Source organism: Oreochromis aureus, linkage group 1 (assembly GCF_013358895.1).
Source record: "Oreochromis aureus strain Israel breed Guangdong linkage group 1, ZZ_aureus, whole genome shotgun sequence".
Classification (NCBI taxonomy): Eukaryota; Metazoa; Chordata; class Actinopteri; order Cichliformes; family Cichlidae; genus Oreochromis; species Oreochromis aureus.
The window spans coordinates 34,162,920-34,176,254 of record NC_052942.1 but is presented as its reverse complement, the minus strand read 5'-3'; the positions used below and the strand labels follow the sequence as shown (position 1 = coordinate 34,176,254).

Below are 13,335 nucleotides of genomic sequence, written 5' to 3'. Positions count from 1 at the left end.
CAGCGAAATCCTGCGTATCCTACGAGCTTTAATAGCATTAATCAACAAGGGTTGTTAATCTTTGTGTGGCTGGGAACGACTGCTGGGCTTCACCGGCTCTCAAGGTCAATCTCCAGCTCTGTCTGTCTTTATTTACCCTCACGTACCCATCTGACCCGGCTAATTCTTACACCAGAGAAATGCAAAGATTAATTCTCCCGCTCAAAGGATATACATCATTGTCAAAGTTATTTTAACAAGAAAATAGCTGCTGTAACTGCAAAGTTATATAAACGTGCTGTTAGAGGATTTTTTTCATAACGCCTTTTTGGAATAATATTATTACTTGCATTATGATTGCAGAGTGTCATTAATGTCCTCTTTTGGCAGGTGGCTGGGCCTTGAACAGGAAAGAGTTGAAACTACTCCAGACCATTGGAAAAGGGGAGTTTGGGGGTAAGAGCCTAATTTAACCAGGATATTTTCATATTTCATTTTCATTTCTCACATGACGCCAAGGTCACCTTGGAGAATGTACTAAAACTTTGTTCCCTCTGTGTCCTTGTCAGATGTGATGGTAGGAGACTACAGAGGGACCAAGGTGGCGGTCAAGTGCATCAAAAATGATGCTACAGCACAGGCTTTCATCGCTGAGGCTTCTGTCATGACGTAAGATCTGCAGCTATTGCTTTTTGTACTTCACCCCACCTATAAAAGATGTTTCTGTCTGCAGACATGTTTCTTCATCATTATATTAGGTCGTCCTCTGTCATTTTTGTGGGTAGAAGGTGACCATGATTTTTTTAAATATTTTCCTGCATGCTTACCACATTTTTTTTTTTCTTCCTCCGCTTCTGTGTTTTGACAGGCAACTGAGGCACAACAACCTGGTGCAGTTGCTAGGGGTAATCGTGGAGGAGAGGGGCAGTCTCTACATCGTCACAGAATACATGGCTAAGGTCAGCCCAAGTGCTCTTTTATGACAAGTTCTAAAACTGGAAATGGTACATGCTCGCATTAACCCTCTGCGATTTAAAGGCTAGTTCAGCACTTTAAGAGAATAAAACACAGTCAAAACCACGCTAATGAAACAGTTGTTAGCCTTGCTTGGCATAAAGACAGGAGACACTGGAAAACACCTGACCTGGCCCCATTCAGCAGTTACAAAAAGATTTGTATCTTGTTTGTTTCATCTGCACAGGGGGTTACAGGCTGTGCACTAGAGGAGGCATTTGCTTCTAAGCCAAGAAATGATGACGATTGTGACCCCATGTAAAACAGCAAATGGATTTTTAAAACACTTGTTATTGTACAGATTAAACAAATGTTTCCCCTTATTAAAAAAAAAAAAAAATACTTTGACATGTTTTCTTTTTTTGCACGGGGTCGTGGATATGGATTTTACTCAGACTATTCATGCTAAAAATGTACCTACACAGTTTTCTATGAGACTTTCTTGAATGTAAGCATTGTGTTAATAATCCAATCTGCACCACAGGGCAGCCTAGTGGACTACCTGCGCTCTCGAGGGCGGACTGTTCTCGGTGGAGACTGCTTACTCAAGTTCTCACTGTGAGTCTCTTTCAAGCAATTATTTAAAAAAGGAACATTTTTAAACTGCTCTTTTCGGGATCTGAAACTAAATCACTGCCACTTTAACCCAAAACATTCTTGCTAAACTTCAGAAGAACTGTGTCATAGCAGTAACATGAGCGTTGTTTGCCTCAACTCAGACCTCCTTATTTATTTTAATGTAATATTTATCTAGTTAATATTTTAATCTAAAGCAAGTTATGTCCATTGTGATCACCACAAAGAATGAGTGTAAGGCTTCAGATGAGCATTATTATATGTTTGTCTCAAATTAATCAGTTCATGTTTCATTTTCTGTGCGAGCCTTGTAAGTTTTGAAATAACTTTCAGAGGTGCAAAAAACATTTTGGAACATTTACATCTGAAACTAAATTGAAATTCATAATGGTTTAGTTTTCCCTCTAGCCAAACTAATTTTCCTGACAAGGGCAGATGATAAAAGTAAAATCCTCAACCACCTATTGTCCTATATTAGTTAACCAGTTCTCACTCATCCCCTCTCCTGGCAGTGACGTATGTGAAGCTATGGAGTACCTGGAGGCCAATAACTTCGTCCACAGAGACCTGGCGGCTCGCAATGTGCTGGTTTCTGACGATAACATCGCCAAGGTCAGCGACTTCGGTCTCACCAAGGAGGCATCCTCCATACAGGACACTGCCAAGCTGCCCGTCAAATGGACATCCCCAGAAGCACTAAGAGAGAAGGTGATAGAATGAGACCGGGTTGATGTTGCTGACTATCTTAATTGATCTGAACAAGGGCGGTTTATTTAAAATGGGTTAAAAAGGGGAGGCTGCAGGATATCAGTTTATTTGAATGAGAGTGCCAATCCAAGACAGTCTTTTAAATAGTGGTAAAATCTTGATCCCGGGTCTAGCAAGTCCATTAATAGTGTGTTTGTCTGCCCTAAAAGTATTTAAAGAGCCCAGTTTAACAAAGAGTGGTGTTTAGTGGCTCATAAACGGATTTCCTGTCGGAGAGTAAAAGCAAGCCCAAAGGTTTTCCCAACATCTTAATCGAATCATCTGTCAAGCTGCCCAGAATTTCTGCCCAGATAAAGTAACTCTGGGCACCCAGAGCCTGACAGGAAAGAGTGTGTGACTGATGAATAAGCTGCAAATATGGGGGAAAAGAAGAATTATTCAGCCCCGTTTCCAACAAAGTTAGGACACAGTGTAAACAAATTCACTGAAATGTTAATGAATTAAGGCCTAAGTTTAACTGAAAATGTTGAAAATGAGAAATGTGTTTCTGAATTTGATGCAAACATCTTAATGTTGGTTCAAAACACACAGACGGTGTGTGTGTGCGAGGGTCAAGGCAGCAGGCCAAAATATAATGGCCTTGGCAGCAGTGGAGTGGAAATGGACAGTTATAGAGTGGAAATCTTTATATTTAAAATGAAAATGAGGGACTGTCTATAAAAATGGCTGCAGTTCCTCAACAGTTTAAGCAGTCCTTTTGTTAAACCCCATCAATTAAAGTTGAAAGTGTGCACTTCAGTCACATCTTGATTGTTTGGTTTAAAATCCATTGTGGGGGTGTATGTACTGTACGACCTGGTTTTGTTGGTCTGGAGGGAGGCACAAGCCTGATCTGCTTTCTGAATGCCTTTATGTATAATGTATGAATTTCGGCTTCTCTCTTAATCCAACAGAGGTTTTCCACTAAGTCAGACGTTTGGAGTTATGGGATCCTACTGTGGGAGATCTACTCCTTTGGGCGTGTGCCTTATCCTAGAATTGTAAGTACCTTTATGGGATTTTCTGTGGCTCGCTGATGTCTGACATACACCAGCAGATGGCAGGCTTTATTGCCTGAATCAGTTATTTATTTTTGTGCAAGATCAGTGTAACTGCTGGTTCTCTGTGTTGGCCTCATTTATGCCATGGAACAACTGAAGCAGGTGATGTGTCACCGGTTGATACATTCGCATTTTTAGTTATTCTTGTTATGTAGAATAACCTTTGCCTGGAATATTGCATCACCTTTGAGTCCGTTGCATCAGTTTCACTGATCACAATGTTGAGCTAATGTCAGCATTTCTTTGTCTGTGTCTCTCAGCCGTTGAAAGAAGTGGTGCCTCGGGTAGAGAAAGGGTACAAGATGGACGCCCCAGACGGCTGCCCCGCCGTGGTGTACGACCTGATGAAGCAGTGCTGGACCTTGGATCCCGTGATGCGGCCCTCCTTCCGCATGCTGAGGGAGAAGCTGCAGCATATCAGAGCCAAGGAGCTCTACCTGTGAAGAGGAGACGCTTGTGGGGGGTACCGGGGGAAGAGGACGGGGGCGAGATGCAGCCCAGCACAGCTGTTAAGTGGGAGGAGGAGGAGGAGCAGGAGAAGGAGAAGAGGGACCACAGCACTTTCCTCCTGCCTGCCCAGCCTCTTGACCTGTGGGACTGCTACGCTGTGCCCCCTCCCCCGACCTCCGCCGTCCACCAGCCGTCCTCTGCTTTCACACTAGGACTGTTTTCCTGTTCGTGTTGTATAGCTTTTGCCAGACAATTTCCTCTTCTCGCGATGGGCCGCTCCTCTTTCCTCCTCCTACACCTGCCACTACTCACTCACTCTCCCTTCTCTTTGTCACTTGGTCCAAATTGCTCTTCTTCTTCTGTGTGAAAGTTCCCTTTTGTTTCTTTGTATTTCCTCCCCTCCTCCTCCTCCTCTCCTGAACATGGCATTAACTGGAGGGGAGGCTGGCCTTTTCCTCCACGTTTGTCAGGTGCTCTTTTCTTCTCCAGTCCACCCCACTCAATCATTCCCAGATTCTCATATCACCATGTGGCTTTGCATGCCTTTCAGCCCAACTCTGTCATTCCTTCCTTGCATCCCTCCTTGCTTTCCCTCGGCCTTGGTGTCAGGTGTGGGGCCTTCGCTCTGTGCCAAAGTGCCTCCAGTCTACAGAGCTCCAGACTTCCCTCCAACACTTCTTTTGATTGGACTGTTATGGTTTCATTTTTTATTTTTATTTTTTAAACAAAATCTTTTTTTATTGCTTTCTTTGTTCCAGAGGTTATTAAACTGTTTTCTTTTTTAAAATGGCATCTCCTTCACCTCCACCATCTTGACATCAGACTCTTTTTTTTTTTTTTGTTTTTGTTTTGTTAATCCAAGCGTCCATGAAGAGCACGAGAATAGGAATTGAGGAGACTTGGGGGGGCCAGTGTCATGTTCATCCTTCCTTAAAGACCGCCCAGAGGAGTGGTGGGTGGGTGGTTGGGTGGCAGGGCAATAACAGGAGAAGAAGGGGGAGAGGCAGTTCACAAACATGGTTGATTCATCATACGTGGGCTTGTTTTTATATCAAAATATATTTAAAGGATTAAAAAAAAAAAGAACAAGGAAAAAACTGACTTGGACAGAGTTAAAAAAGGACGATTTTCAGAAGCCAGGAGCAACTTGCCGTTAGGGATGTTCAATGTCTGAATGCTAGGGTCGGGGTGGTGCATGCTGTGTGTGAGAGGCCTTGGGTTCAACTGTCAGTGCTTTCAATGTTCATTGTTTTATTATGCTATCATAATTATGAATAAATCATTCCATCTGAACAGTGTGGAAACACCTGCATAATTATATCTAAGTGTGTGTGTGTGTGTGTGTGAGAGAGAGAGAGAGAGAGAGAGAACGAGCATATTTTAGCAGGAGGAGTGCTGTCTTACTGTACAAGCACGTCCCCACCTCCATGAATGTATGGTTTTTGGATTTGGACAAGCGCCAAATTTCAGGGTTGAAAATGGAGCAAATGTTAAAATGCCAAAAAACTGCAATTCCTCTGTTGGCCACTAGAGGCTGGCTCCAAAGAGTAAATTCCACCAGACAAAATTAACATGTTTACATCCTGGTACAATAAAGCCACATGGGCACTACGCTATTAATAGCTCAAAAAAAAGAAGGGGGTTTTCCACATCATGATCACAGTCCTTAGTGGTAATGGAGGTTATAGAAATATTACTAAATGCTGTTTTGGTTTTTTCAACTTTTGTGGTTTATTCTCCAGGGTCTATGAGCTGTGTGAATCTATATTTAAATTACTTTTGGTTTCCATTTTCCTTTTGTCTCTGCCGATAATGAGGACATCCCTTGATCCCAATTAAAGGGCCATTCAAATCCACACTCGGCTTCCTGCATTGTAATGCCCTTCAGTGAGTTGGGTTAAAGATGTCTAACAGGATGAAAAATACTTATTTTCCCTTGTAAAAGGAACAATATCAAAACACAACAATAGAAAAGAGTTCTTTGATATAACCGTTCAGCTCTTTACCTTTTTTGTGATGCAGATCAGAAAGCAAAACGACTGAATGATCTAGACGAGTGTTTTACACCTGCAGCTATAAATAATCCTCATGTGATCATTCTTTGATAGTACTGCTACAAACAGATGGGGCTTGTCATCAAGGTGTGAAGGAGTGTCAGCTGAGTTGTTCCCAGTGCTACCTTCACTGTGCCTCTGCTCTTTGGAGAGGACCCACTTGTCCCCAGTACAGTGACTTGTATGCTGAAACGGGACCAAGAGTTCAGTGGACTGGCCATCTGTGTGGTGCTTTCACTTTTAGCTCATTTGAATCTCCTCTTTCTGCCTGCTTCTCCATCTTCTGCTGCAGCAGCAGCAGACAGTTGTTTGGGTCATATTTTCATGTGAATCCTATGAATTTTAATGGCAGTGACAGGGCGGTAACAATAGGCTGGTTACGTAAGCACGGCAGTTTGTGCTCGTGGCCAAGACTGTGCTGCTGTCAAGACTCATCGCGCCAGCTCCAATTTACCATCCTGCCATGGCTGCACAAGACGGGCCCTTTTGCTGAAGCCAACCCTGAAAAAAATTCCCAAAGTAGCTCTGCTATTGGTGAAAATTACAGCTCATTAGGCAATTGGGGGAGGATTTCTAGATGTCATCTGACTGCCAAAAGTCACCACCAGGAGGCATCCTACAGTCTGAGATCCCAAGGGAGCTGAAAAGGAGCAGCACAGAGCTTTCAGCTCAGATTTAATTGCAGTGCTGAAGGAGGCACTCAAGATATCAAACGAGAGATTTTCTCAATCCATGTCAAAGGTCAGAAGCAGCTGCATCCTTTAATGGCGTTTAGATTCTTAATGAGACACCATTTGCTGTCGCAGCTCATCTGCTTCCACCTCATTATACCCTATTCGGGTTTTTTTCTTTAATATTATAGTAAACTATTGTGCGATTATTAAAGTATATTTTAAAATGTAAAGCCCAGCTTGAAGTGTCACAGTGACAGGAGCTTGTGATGATAGCAGTGACGGTTAATGCACGGCTCTCACATCTGGAAGCCTCAGTCTTTGGTTCACACTTAAGTAATCCTGACAACCGCACAGCTCCTCGTTCTTAGCAGGCACAAGCACGAGGGTTGATGTGTTAATCAGCTTTCGATAAGTTATGGATCTGTGCTACTGGCAGCAGCCAGGCACAACTCTACTGACAGTGTAATCTGATTACACCAACACAGTTTTTGGGAGGGAAGGATGAGGAAGATGCTCAGGGCTCTGCACATGTTTTTGTGCAGTTGGCATGTGCATTGTGTGGTCCCTCCCCCACACGTCAAGCTGGACCTGACAGACTTACATGCGTGACAGAATGAGGGTGAGGTGGGGGGTGTAACTTCACATACAGGCAGCACATAAACATTAAGCTGGTTTCGTGTGCTGTTTATGGGTTTCATGATGGAAGGGTTTTTCAAACCCCCGGTTTGGTTGCATAGCTTGGATTACTCTGCAGTTTTTTAATGAGTACTTTCACAGGGCCTGTATGCAGATGGGCCACCTCCGCTGTAGTTAACCTTCAATACCCTGGAGCAGCTGGAGGTTGCAAAATTTGCACTTCAGTAGGCTACACCATGACAGAAGTGAGTCATCGGACTTTTCCCCTGCCAAACACATGACATTACTTTATTTAAAAAAAGCTAAACTTGGTCTGAACCAGACGTTAATGACGCAGGTGTGTTTTGTTAACTTTGGAGTGAGCCAGGCTAAATTGAGGTAGCTGACTGATGCCTTAGGCTTCGTATTGGCACCCAGACATGACTAGTGTACAATTTGCTCATCTTAACTCTCAGCAAGAAAGTGTCTTAACCTAAATGTTGAACTGTTCCATTAAAGACGGTTGTCAGTGATGCAGCAGACTGTAGAGGGGGGGAAAAAAAAACCCTTTGGATGCCCCTTAATTACTGACTCTAGGGGGTTTATTGTGCAGCTCAAGCACTGTCACCAAGTGTGGGAGTTCTTTATTTTCACACTGTTTTAGTGACAAGGAGCAGGCGTTGAGCTGACAGCTGATGAAGGAAATGATATTGACATTATCAGGCCAACATGTGGCTGGCTGTGTCAAATGTGGCCTCAGTGACAGAAATCTTTTCACATGGACACGTCCCTTGGTCACATCACATGCCATTTTCTGTCTGGCTTTGTGCCCCTCACCACTTCGCTAAAAAGCCTAAAAACACGCTGCTTCCTGCTGCAATTAGCTTCTATTTAGGGACTGACAAGGATGTTAACATTTCAAACACTGATAGCACTTTTCTGTCCTTGTGTGTGATGCTGTATTCTGGACCTTGTTCTATATCACTGCAGAGTAGGGTCACGGTTGTTTTTAGCAGTCTGAATCACTCCCCTCTTGGCCATATGCAACATATGTTCTTTACTCCACTGCATGCTCTGTTTGCTGTGAGATCAGCAGTCATGTCTGCATTGTAAATGTTGACATTCTTCTTTGCATCTTTCAGTTTGTGTTAAGTGTGGATACTGAAGCTTCATTTAACTCTCAGTCACATCAAGAGCTCATTGAATTTTTTCGTGTCTGAGTGCAGGAGGCATTAAATCAGAAACGGAACTACTCGTGAGCACAGCCAGCGAAGCTCATGTACACCATGACAGAAGGGAGCGTGATCTCAGATGTCAGAGAGTGTCATCAGGACATCCTCTGCTGAAAGGAGAGCTCTTTAGCTATGAATTAACCCAGGCATAAAAAGAATTTGGTACAGAACGATGAGCAGACGCATCAATTAAGCACTTTAATCTTTAGATTTATGTTTATTTTCCCATCTATTTGAAATGTATATTAATAGCTATCCATGAGTATTCATTGGCCTCTATGTAAGATGTAATGTTTTTTTGGTAGAAGATCCCATTCTAAAACATTTTGATCCACAAAGGGGTCAAAATCTTGCATATTTTAATTCACATTACTTATTTTTCAAGCACTATGACACTCCATAGCTTCAGTAGTATTCTTAAAAATAATCACATTTTTTTATGAGGACCAATATCATGGGGCGTACTTTCATGTGAAAAAGAGTTTTCACAGGGCTCTATGCAGACCTGTGAAAAAATAAGCACACCCTTGCTGAATTAAGAGGGTAAAAAGCAGTCAGGCAGTGCTAATCAAATGCACTTGATTAATTAAACATTAGCAAGTGTGATCACCTTTTTGGCAATTTGCTGGTCTGGCTCATTCAGGTGTGTGCTTAAAGAGTGGCACGGGGGTGGACATCCCAGCAAATTTACCATAAGATAAAACTGAGCAAAGCACCAGGAAGTATCAGGGTTCAGTATGAGCACGGCGGTGGAGGGGTGATGATTTAGGCATGTTTTCAACCACAGGGCCTGGGTGCCAGGCTTTTTTTTCTAGTCAAAAATCCTGTCCACATAATGACATTTAATGAATATATTCAAACTTAAATATTATGAATGTAATAGAAACAGCATTGGTGATTACCTTTTAACTGATCAGGCAGCTTTAGGTCCTTTAAACAGTCGGATGCAGTAAAAATGTTGTGAAAAGCTGGCTATCAAGGAGGGGCAGCAGATGTGGCACATAAGGCTCATAGCCTCAGTCCATACTCGCAGGAATTGACAGTCGTCTCTGCCATGTTCTTCATCTTAGCGTAGAGTTTTGGGCTGATATGAACATCTTTATTTGGATAGTAATGATAGAGGTCCAATATAAGAGAGTTTGAATCTTAGTGTGACAGGCTGCTCAGTCGTCGTCATACTCTTGTCAGTTGAAAACCCCTAAAATGTCGACCTGCTGGTGGTGCTAGAGGAAACGTCAGGATTTTAATCAGGATTAGTTCCACTTCTCGGGAACTGTCCATCCAGTGGTTGCTGAGATATTTCAGTTTGGACCAAAGTGCATCTAAGACTGACAGCGACATTCACAGAGCCACGCTTCTTCTATCATAGTGATGCAAAAGACATGAGGTACAAGTGCCGTCCAGATCACATTTTCACAGTAGACTCTGATATCATATTTATAAAGTCATCGGTTCCAAAGCATCCAGACTCTGATCTTTATTTTTTCAGTTTATAATGCAGCCTGGATGAAGGAGGTTTTGAGTCCTGGTGCTGTCCTGCTGCTAATCATAGCTCAGGCTGTGGGCCACATGATGTTCTGGGGAGCTTGGTGTTTTGGGACAGATAACGCGCAGGATCTGGGTCCAACAGCGGACCTGGCGGGTGAGAGCGCAGCAGTTTTGTAATGACAGTCCAACATGAAACACTGTGTGTCCTCTCGTGTCTCATCGTCATTGTATCTCACTGTGGGACTCGGTGATGGCTCACAGGCGGAGCGAGACTGTGGAAGGAGGATAACATCCACAATCAGAGGAGAGCTTTGCCTGCTGAGCTACATGAAAACAGTCCCTGCTGCATGTAACGTAACACCGGCCTGCTTTCTGAGCCTCCTCTTTAAATAACCCAATGGTTGCCCTGGAGTGTTGGCTGACATGTTCATTTGACTTTGTGAAATATCAAGGTTCCCTGAGTCGCAGAGAACATGTTTTCTGCACCGCTTGTCAGCATGAATTTACATTTTGCTCTTGACATTTCACCTCCTCGTGCCCTGGGCCTGCGGCCTGCTGGTTACCAGCCATGGGGGGGAATGTGCCAACACACATCCCAACAAGAAGAGGGTGAAGGGCCTTCTGGCCCTTGTGAGGAGTCATCATTATAATCTGCGGTAACGTTCCTACCTGTATTATTCTGTCTTCTGTTGTAAATCTGCAACAAATAAATGAGGAAAAGCATTAAATCTGCACAAAGATGGAATACTATGTTACAGTCAAAGCTGATAGGTGGAGAAAATGTTACAATTTAGCAATTTTAATGCTCTTTTTAAAGCTGCTCCAATCAGTGAAATTATCACTCAGCTTTGCAGTGGTCTCTCAGCCCCTGGAGCTTTTTAATGCATTTAAAGTCTCTGCATCTTTTCAAAGCCTTAAATTCATTGTTAAGTTTTGTCTTTTGTATTTCACTGATGCTTTTTCTTTGACAAAAGTCAACCAACTAGTCAACACTGCTAAACATTTAGGTATAGTAAATTTCAAGCAGACTACACTGACCTGTAAATACAGAACTGTTAAGTCGTTAAAGTGAGTGAGTGAATTAAACCTTTTTTATATACGGCCTTGGTTTATCTGCCTGTTCTGGATTATCGGAACTTTTCACCTGCGTATTTGTTTTTAATTAGATTTTAATTAGATTCTTCCGAAGAACAAATAGTTCTGCAGAGGCAAGCATAAAGATTCGTGGAAATGTTAATGCATAAGTTTAAGTAATTAACTTAGTTTTATTGGGATCATTACTTTAAATATGCTGTGTCAGGGCTTTGCTTGTTGTAGACATGTGGTCTCTCAAGTTTAGCTAGCAACAGGTCGCCATGCCAAAGAGTCATGTAGCGATTAATCACTTCCAGAAATTAAAACAAAAAACAAAACAACAAACAAGCATTTCGGTGGCTGTGCAGTTCTTTGAGCTCAGGTAAAAAGAAAAAAAAAAAAGGCATTTTACATTCTTATAGGAAATAATAATTTTGTTTTTTTTAACCAGCTGCTGATTGAAAAAACAATTAATGTAACAAACAAGTAATGCTGACTTACTTTGACAGTTCACGTGACTCATCCTGTATGCGTTCTTAATTAAATTAAGGCGTGACCCTCAACAAAGAAAGTTAATAAACTCATCATCTCTGTCTAATTTTACTGAATTTTTTAAGCAATTGTTTCATAACCATTTTTGTAAGTAAACTAATTATATTTTAAAGTGTAAAATCCACAGTCGCACATTTACATAAATTTATCTAGCACCACTTTTGATAATTGATAATACATTTGACTTAAATCAATCAGGGGTGTGTCCAAAGAGGGAGTGGGGCGGGTCTGACTGTGAAAGCACATGCTCATTGGCAAAATGTCAGTCACAAGTTTAGCCAATGAACATATCCTGAATGATCCCTTTTTATTTTTTTATTCAGTATGACCAGTATGAGTGACTGCTGAGACCATAACTCAGCTGGAGCGTGTTCACAGAGGTTAAGTCACAAAACAACAGCTTTTGCCCCCTGTGGCCACAATAAAGAATGCAGGTTTTAAGCGCTTCTGTGCTGACTTAATTTTTCAGACCTGGAAGCTACGTCCGTGTTTTATACGATCTGTAGTCCTGCTCACCATTAACGCGGCAGTACAAGAGCTGCTGCAAACTGGAGTTTATGGCTCGTTTGCTCAGTGATTTGCACCAATAAGGCAAGGTACTATTTGAGATGTAATGAAATATTAGTGGGATTGCAGAACGAAAACAAATCAAGGCCTCACAACAATCACTATATCGCATCAACATAAACATACTGAAAGATGTTTCAACTCCTGGAGGAGAAAGAGGAGACATACTAAAATTAGACCTTTGTCATCCCAGTGTGCCGGCTCAGTCGGTAAACATGAACAAACGGAGTCTAGTTTACTTGACGTCACCTCACAGGATTTATGGGTTTTGAAGTTCAAATAGTTTCCACAAACGGCTCGTTGCCATTTGGAGACGCTAGTGTGCAAAGTTTGCTGGTTCAGCTTGAAAGACTCTTCTCTCCTGACAGCCTGGCGCCTGGCAGATGATGTGAGGTTTGATGAATCCTCACAGAGTGAGTCAGAGCTATAGTCTGACATTTGCTGTCATTCAGAAGTAGGAGTTTGTTATCACTTTTTATAGACGAGGAGCAGGCTGGGTGGCAGGCTGCCTGAGCAGATGACGTCTTTGTCTACCATTTGCAGTGGGTGTACTTGACAAACAAGACACAGCACCTTTCTATACAAAAAAACCTGTAAGGAACACACAGGATCTACCAGGCACTAATAGGTGCACACTAGTTTCCAAACAGGATTTACAGATAGAATTATTGACTTGTAAATATTAAGCCAGCTATAAAAACATAACTATATATAGCCTAATAGCCCATGTTGACATGCCTGGTGTGACAGTTGCAGAGATGTAATGGATAAACTGAAAAGGAGACGTCTGAACATTTCCTGTCTCGAAAATGAATGTTGTGTCTTTCGGGTTTTCCACCCTCACAAATGACCCAGGCTTTGTTTCTGTGACTTTGTGAGCACCCACAGAAGACAAACTATAAACTATTGTGACACATGAGGATCTGCAGCCAACCGCAAGTAATGTTAAGGTTCACAAAATGCCTGGGAGACTGCAAATAAAACCGTCCAGTCAAAGGCTTGTCACAACTGTATGTTCACAGTTATATTACTGGATTTCTTGGGTGGATGTTTGTAATTTAAGGCCTGCCTTGAGGTCAGGGAGGACATCGGCTCAGTCCTCCAGCAATGTGTATGAAATACCCTCCACTGTTTTCTTCCAAAGCTTGAAGAATGTTAGCGTTTAGGAAAAAAAACTTTGGCAACTAGACTGATTTTCCTTTGTTTGTGATTACAAATGCACGCTTTTCAACATTTTAAGAAGAGGCCAATT

General features: G+C 42.2%; 1 protein-coding gene across 4 annotated transcripts in view; it reads left to right on the top strand.

The window, feature by feature from the left end:
- The window catches only part of LOC116325588 (tyrosine-protein kinase CSK), a 53,740-nt gene extending 48,593 nt beyond the window's left edge, over positions 1-5,147 (top strand). For all 4 annotated transcript variants that reach the window (XM_031746536.2, XM_031746537.2, XM_039612954.1 and 1 more), the window contains 7 exons: positions 370-435; positions 549-648; positions 848-938; positions 1,478-1,551; positions 2,082-2,277; positions 3,231-3,317; positions 3,638-5,147. In XM_031746536.2, the coding sequence (XP_031602396.1) occupies positions 370-435; positions 549-648; positions 848-938; positions 1,478-1,551; positions 2,082-2,277; positions 3,231-3,317; positions 3,638-3,820 (797 nt within the window). In that variant the 3' untranslated portion in view covers positions 3,821-5,147. The remainder of the gene's footprint in view (positions 1-369; positions 436-548; positions 649-847; positions 939-1,477; positions 1,552-2,081; positions 2,278-3,230; positions 3,318-3,637) is intronic.
- The last annotated feature ends 8,188 nt before the right edge of the window (positions 5,148-13,335 follow it).